General features: G+C 39.6%; 1 protein-coding gene across 1 annotated transcript; it reads right to left on the bottom strand.

Moving 5' to 3' along the window:
* Nucleotides 1-3398: 3398 nt before the first annotated feature.
* Nucleotides 3399-4390, bottom strand: LOC110302158 (olfactory receptor 8B12-like). The gene has a single exon (XM_021172958.1). The coding sequence runs from the start codon at nucleotides 4370-4372 to the stop codon at nucleotides 3440-3442; it is 933 nt and encodes a 310-aa protein (XP_021028617.1). The 5' UTR covers nucleotides 4373-4390; the 3' UTR covers nucleotides 3399-3439.
* Between the last annotated feature and the right edge of the window lie 3585 nt (nucleotides 4391-7975).

Here is a 7975-nt window from a genome sequence, read left to right as displayed (position 1 = left end):
AGAAGGACACATGCTCCACTATGTTCATAGCAGCCTTATTTATAATAGCCAGAAGCTGGAAAGAACCCAGATGTCCCTCAACTGAATAATGGATACAGAAGATGTGGTACATTTACACAATGGAGTACTACTCAGCTATTAAAAACAACAAATTTATGCAATTCTTAGGCAAATGGATGTATCTTGAGGATATCATCCTGAGTGAAGTAACCCAATCACAAAAGAACACTCATGATATGCACTCACTGATAAGTGGATACTAGCCCAAAAATTTAGAATACCCAAGATACAATTTGCAAAACACATGAAACTCAAGAAGGAAGACCAAAGTGTGGATACTTCGTTCCTTCTTAAAATGGGGAACAAAATACCTATGGAAGGAGTTACAGAGACAAAGTTCGGAGCAGATTCTGAAGGAATGGCCATCCAGAGACTGCTCCACTTGGGATCCATCCCATAAACAACCACCAAACCCAGACAATAGGCAGATGCCAACAGGAGCCTGCTGACAGGAGCCAGATATAGCTGTCTCCTGCGAGGCTCTACCAGTGCCCAGCAAATACAGAAGTGGATGCTAACAGTCATCCATTGGACAGAGTACAAGGTACCCAATGAAGGAGCCAGAGAAATACCCAGGGAGCTGAAGGGGACTGAAGCCCCATAGAAGGAACATCAATATGAACTAACCAGTACCCTCAGAGCTCCGTGGAACTATACCACCAGTCAAAGAAAACACATGGTGGAACTTGTAGCTCTAGCTATATATGTAGCAGAGGATGGCCTAGTCGGTCATCAATGGGAGGAGAGGCCCTTGGTCCTGTGAAGGCTATATGTCCCAGTATAGGTGAATGCCAGGACCAGGAATGGGAGTGGGTGGGTTGGAGAGCAAGGGGAGGGGGGAGAGGGGAGGGGAGAGGGGATTTTTAGAGGGGAAACTAGGAAAGGGGATAACATTTGAAATGTAAATAAAGAAAATATCTAATAATAAATAAATAAATAAATAAAACCAAGGAACTCATGACTGACCTGACGTTTGGAGCTCATTGCAAAGAGATTGGGCTGGCTGGTCCTAGGAGCCAAAAGCATAGAAGAGATGATCCAGGAAGCTAAGACAACCGAGACTATAAGACTAATGGAAGCTAACAAAGAGGGAATCCCTGGAAATGTTCTATCTAAATACTATCGAAGCAAGGCATAGCATGGGACCTCCAAGACGATGCTCTCAATTTGCTTCGTTTTTAAAGTTTTTTTCTTCAATGTGTGTGTGTCTGTGTCTGTGTTTCTGTGTGTTTGTGACTTTGTTTGTATCAGAGTCTGTGTGTGTGTGTGTGTGTGTGTGTGTCTGTATATGTGTGTCTGTGAATCTGTGTGTGTGTATTTCTCTGTGTCTGTGTGTATGTCTCTGTCTGTCTATGTGTCTGTGTCTGTGTGTGTGTGTGTGTGTGTTAATGTGTGTCTATATCTCTATATATGAGTCTGTGTGTGTGTCTGTATCTGTGTCTGTGGGTGTCTATGTGTGTGTGTATATATGTGTGTCTGTATGTGAGTCTGTGTCAGGCTTGGGCAGAGGTCTGTGTCTGTGTGTCTTTGTGTGTGTCTATGTCTGTGTCTGTGTGTTTATGTTTGTGTGTATCTATGTCTGTGTGTATCTATGTCTGTTTGTGTCTATGCCTATGTATGTCTGTGTATGTCTATGTCTGTTTGTGTTTATGTGTGCCTGTGTCTGTGTGTGTCTGTGTCTATGTGTGCCTGTGTCTGTGTGTGTCTGTGTGTGTTTCTGTATCTGTCTGTGTCTGTCTGTGTGTGTCTGTGTCTGTGTGTGTCTATGTCTGTGTCTGTGTGTGTCTGTGTGTGTGTATGTGAGTCTGTGTCTATGTGTGTCTATATCTGTGGGTGTCTATATGTGTGTGTCTGTATCTCTGTGTGTGTCTGTGTGTGTCTGTATCTGTGTGTGTGTCTATGTGTGTCTGTATCTGTGTGCATTTGTATGTATGTCTGTATCTGTGTGTTTCTTCATGTCTGTGTGTGTGTCTTTGTCTGTGTCTATGTGTGTATCTGTGTCTCTGTGTGTCTTTGTCTGTATCTGTGTTTGTATGTATGTCTGTATCTGTGTGTNTGTGTGTGTGTCTTTGTCTGTGTCTATGTGTGTATCTGTGTCTCTGTGTGTCTTTGTCTGTATCTGTGTTTGTATGTATGTCTGTATCTGTGTGTGTCTTCATGTCTGTGTGTGTGTGGCTGTGTCTCTTTGTGTGTCTATGTGTGTTCCACATGTGAGTAGGACAAGGTGTTGCATCCTCTAGAACTATAGCTACAGGGAGGTGGGAGCCACAGAACCTGGATACTAATAACTATGTGCAGGTCCACTGGACTAGCATCAAAATGTGTGTGTGTGACTGCTGAGTCATCTCTACCACCACCCCAAAAATTGTCTTCTGAGAAGTTGCATTGAATTATTATACATAAAATAAGATTTTAATTTATTATCATGATTTTAAAAGATAAATAAATCAAAGGGCCAGAAGGTGGTCCTTGACAAATAATAGCAACAGGAAAGAGTATAAAAAAAAAACAAAATTGCATTTATATGATTAGAAAGATGTAACAATTAAGGAACAGGGAGTCATAAATTTGGGAGAAAAAGAGGGTACATAGGATGGGCTGGAGGGTTGAAAGAGAAAAGGGAACCTATATAATTATATTTTAATTTCAAAAAATAAAATAATTTAAAAAGAAATCCTAAAGGAAGGATAATATGGCAAGAAAACAACATAAAGGTAAATAATACATACATGAATTCAACTTTCTAAACTTGAGATAATTTTTGATACCAAATAGTTTTATGTCCTTGAATAAAACATATTTCTATATCTTCAATATCTACTATATATAGATAAATATTCCATGATTATTACAAATGCATTATATTAAATATTGAACAAATGGAAAAAGCTGGCACATTGAGGCACAGGCTTTGAACCCTGACCACTGCAACGTGACAAAAATTGCTATTATGTTCAATGTTTGTAAATTACAGAAAACTAGCTTATGAATGAGAGAAAATGACTGTTAATTATACATTTGTGCATATTCAATTGACAAGTACATATTTTTCATTAAAAATAAATGTTGAAAGAGTTTTGGCAGAGTAAGAGTCAGGAAGAAAAAAGCTGTGTTAAAATGTTGCTCAAATGTAAGGATTTGAAGCCCTGTTTCTGGGCTGCATGTAATTTGTTGGATGAACAATTGCCCAGTATCCATGAAGACCTAGTTTCTCCATAGTGCCATAAATTTCTCTTATCATACAAGAAGGGGAAAAAAATGACCAGAACTTGAACTCCTCGTGGCAACATTGCATCTTCTTATCCAAATACAGATCTTTGCATATGAACACTGCTCACAGACCAGTCACACCACTGCAGCTCATGATACTGCTCCTCTGTTAAGAAAGAATTCTCATACCCAAGGTTTTCCTCAGAGCAACTTTGACATCCTTATTTCTCAAGCTATAGATCAGAGGGTTCAACATGGGCACCACAATTGTATAGAACAAGGAAGATACTTTTCCTTGGTCAAGGGGCAAAATGGAAGGAGGTTTGAGGTACATGAAAGCCCCAGAACCAAAGAAAAGACAAACCACAATCAAGTGGGAGCTGCAGGTGCTGAAGGCCTTAGACCTGCCCTCTGTGGAATGCATACGAAGAATGCTAGAGAGGATGAGGGCATAAGAAATGAAGATGGTGACAATGGGCACACCAATACCAAATGCCACAACAATAAAAACTACGAGCTCATTTGAGAAGGTGTTGCTACAGGAGAGCTCAAGAAGAGGAAGAATGTCACACATGAAGTGATTGATGAGGTTATCAGCACAGAAGGTCAGATTCATAAGGTTCCCTGTATGGGCTATGCCTCCAGAGAAACCCATTACATAGACTCCCAGTAAAAGAAGTAAAAATACCTGGGGAGACATGGTGACCGTGTACATCAGGGGGTTACAGATGGCAACATAACGGTCATATGCCATGGCTGACAGAATGAACGACTCAGAGAAAACAAAGAAACAGAAGAAAAACAACTGTGTCATGCACCCTGAGTGTGAGATGATGTTCTTCCGTGAGATAAAACTCATAAGCATTTTGGGGATGATAGTGGAGGAATAACAGAAATCTATTACAGAAAGATTGAAGATAAAGAAGTACATAGGTGTGTGCAGGTGAGAGTTCAACCCAATCAGGGAGATCAAGCCCAGGTTCCCCACCAAAGTCACCATGTAGAAACCTAGAAACAGGAAGAAGAGGGGCATCCGGAGTCCTGGTTGGTTTGTCAGGCCTGCAAGGATGAACTCTGTCACAGAGGAATTCTTGGCAGTCATTCTTCTCAGAAACCCGGCCTGTGTGACAGAGAAGAAAACCAGTGAATAAAAAGAAGCATCATCACCATCCTCAGAAATCTATGTTCTCCCTCTGAAAATGGAATCCAAAGGAGGTTTGCACTACGTACATTGTAGGTAGTAATGAACTACCAGCTGACAAAAACTTCCAGAGCACATTAAGGGCTACACTTATCATCCAGAATGGGAGGTTGAGCATCTCTTAGACTCTGAAGATGGTCCTTTTACCATGCACTGCTCTGTATGAGTTACTTAAATTGGGGCATCTTCTCTAGGTCAGCACTATAGACTAACAAGTTGATGTTGTGTTTCCTACAATCTCCTAACACAAATAAACATGCACTTGTTCTAAGCTAACACTTAGTTAGGAGTTACTGGGAGAACATCTAGGAATATGTGACCATATAGTAATCTCATTTTGCAAAGGAGACACAGAGTTCTCAAAGACACAGAGTCTCAGTGTTCACTCCTGCCTGAAGTCTGGAGGGAAGCTCCAGCAGACCCACACAGAGTCTGTATTCCTAACCCTTGTTTCATGGCTGTTCTGGGTCAGAGGGGCACATACCTTCCTTTACTTGTAGGAGGGTTGTTCTGCTTACTGTCTCTCATCTGAAGTGTTCTAGGAAAAATAAANACCTCNTGAATNGGAAAGAATAGCTTGGAGTGCAGAACTGTCTCTTCTGCAAGGCCAAAGTGCAGACTCAGGCTTATCTTGTAATCCTTTCTCTACTGACAATATTCACAATTGCTGTTTATGCAGTGGCCCCTGCAGGTTCCAGGAAGGAAGCAGCCCCTGCCTTTGAATAACAGAATAAGAGTGTCATTCTGATTTACAGATCTCAGGGGCCTGGTTATGAAGACAGAGTCTCTCTCAGGACTATTTCCTCAGAGTTTCNCTCCCTAAGGAAGCAGGAATGTTTGGTTTATCTGTAAAATTCCTTGTTTAGCCTTTAGGAAAAAAATTCTTACAATTAACAGTTATAATTATGATGGAGGAGATGATCCTGGTTCCTNCAACATATCCAAATCCCTAGTGTCAGAAGATTCAATATTACTAAAAATACAGTAAAATGATAAAACATGGTCCAGGGCCCAAAATATATTCAGTAATGCAAATCTGTATAGCCTGGAATTAGAAGTAGGAACTTTAAAATATCCACTTGAAATACATTTTAATTTATATAGAAGGAAAGAGAATGAGCTAACAAATTGCAACAAGGAACAACAAAACAAGGAAAAATAAAATGCCAACTGAAAATTTTGAAACAGAAATGTTATATATTTGGTCTAGTGCTGCCTATATTGTGTTAATTTGGTCTGCAAGATTACAGAAGAATGCACAAGTCTGCATGTAAGATGCTGAGGGACCCTGCCCCCAATTTTGTTTCACTAATAAATAAAGTTGCTGGTGGCCAATGGCTGGGCAAGGAGACAGAGGCAGGACCTTAGGATTCCAGGCAGAGGACTGAGAAAGCAGCAGGAAGGGAGATAGCTGCATGCCTGAGAAAGAGTGGTGACATCACTCCTGAGAGATGCAGAGGACAGAAAGACAGCTGACATGAAAGAACCAGGGAAAAGCAGTCCCAAGAGGCCCCCTGACTGGGCTTAGGGCAACAAAGATGGAATATGATTTTAGTAAGCAATAAATCAGAAATATTGGTGGAAGGGAGAGTGTAGTCACATGGAAGTTTGGAAGTGGGCCAGCCATTGAACTGTTAAAGGCATGTGTGTATGTGTGTGTGTGTGTGTGTGTGTGTTTCCTTCAAGAACCCAGAACATTGGGGCAGGTAGCAAGAGGGATGCTGCCACCTCCAGGGTGGAAATGAGTAGGATTAATTGGGTACTACTACACTGAAACTTTCTATAGAGGATTAGGAATTTTGTGAGTTGAGTTAATATCACATTAGGTAATGTCACACATAGTATCAGTGAAATCAAAGACAGAATTAATAGAAATCAGCTGTACTAAATTCAGATAAAAAAAAACAAAAACAACTTCCCAGAGGCCATGGAATCACAAGCCTCTGGGATAATCTCAAACAAGTCCAATATATTTGTAATCACAGTTCCAAAATGTGACCTAAAAAATAGATAGAAAATTTTCTTTTAAGTACTAAATTAAAAGGCTTCCATCCAGTAATATTGATGAACCAGAAAGCAAAGTAAGTTTAGGAAACCACAACAAGAAAACAGTGAATACAAAACATATCATAGTTATGTATAACATTGTCAAACACCTGAAAACTGGATTAAAAAGAAAAGCACTTTGAAATAGGCATAGACAAGAGGCTCAGAGATTCTTAGGGACCTGAAGTGAAATCAACTCACCAGTTATAAAGGAAATGGAAATGAGGAGACAATTAAATGACATCTTTAAAACTCTGAAGAAAAACAATTGTCAATCTAGTATTACGTATCTGATAAAAATACCTCCAGCAATGAAGCAAAGAAATTGTCAAGCAAATGAAAAGTGAAAGGATTTATTACTAAGCACTTCAAGATGTGAAAAGCAAATCATTCCAGATGAAAGTACCAGTCTACAGGAGGAACTTCATATCTGTGCAAATATCAAATACATGGGCATACATAAAATACTTTCTTTTAGTTTTCCTTCAAAAGTAAATTTGGTTGTTTAAGTCANTAAAACAATAACATGATTCAGCCAAAAATATAGAGATGTGCAACTAAAACTACAAGAGGAGTTAGATTAAAAGAACCTTGCATAAATCAACAGGATCAAAAATTTCCAGATGTAAATGCAAACATTTACAGTTCGGCACAAGTAACAACCTTAACAACCTAGTGTGAAGAGAGGAAACACCAGAGTGGAAACTGAGTCCTAAACCTTGGACCTTCCCATCCTCTTAAGCAGGCATGACAGTGACAATTGGTCCAGAAATCCTTACCAGCCTCAGTCCTCTGTGGCATTCAAACCCTTCCCAAACCACTGTCCTGTTCTTGCTCAGCTCTGCCAAGTCAGAGTGTTTCTCTTCTGTACTACACTCTCCTCAGCTCCCAAGTGACAATCCACATGTACTAGAGGGTTTAAATCAAGATATGCACAAGCTATTACATATATATCAAGGGAACAGCTAACTTGAATACAAGATCAAAATCCAACATGTCTTACAATTCAGAGATAATATCAGAAATAAATTTTCAACTGTATATTTTCAAAGATTTATTCCCGCTTTATGTACCTATCCTAAGGTGTGAATTCCCACCAATGTCAATGGATACATACAACTGATGCCTGATGTCTATTCAATCCATCAAGAACATTTACATAGATGGATGGGTATATCGCTGTCAATTAACTTTGGATAGGACTAATAATAATAAGTCTTATCAAAAATTGTGAAGAAATTTTATATTGCTTATCTAGTCTTATTAGAAATGTGATGTTCTCTCTTGTAAAGCTTGCAGTATCTGTCAAGACAAAATATACACCTACTCTATGACCCAGCAATTATCCCCTCAAGGAAATACTCCCCCAAAATAATACCCTGTTTAGAATTAATTTCCAACACCTAGATTTCACTGCCAAAGACCAGCCTCAGCTTGGAGAAGGGTTCCTGAGAGAAG

This window comes from Mus caroli, chromosome 9 (genome assembly GCF_900094665.2).
Source record: "Mus caroli chromosome 9, CAROLI_EIJ_v1.1, whole genome shotgun sequence".
Lineage (NCBI taxonomy): Eukaryota > Metazoa > Chordata > Mammalia > Rodentia > Muridae > Mus > Mus caroli.
Note: the sequence above shows the minus strand (reverse complement) of the source record. Positions and strands in the feature narration are given on the sequence as shown.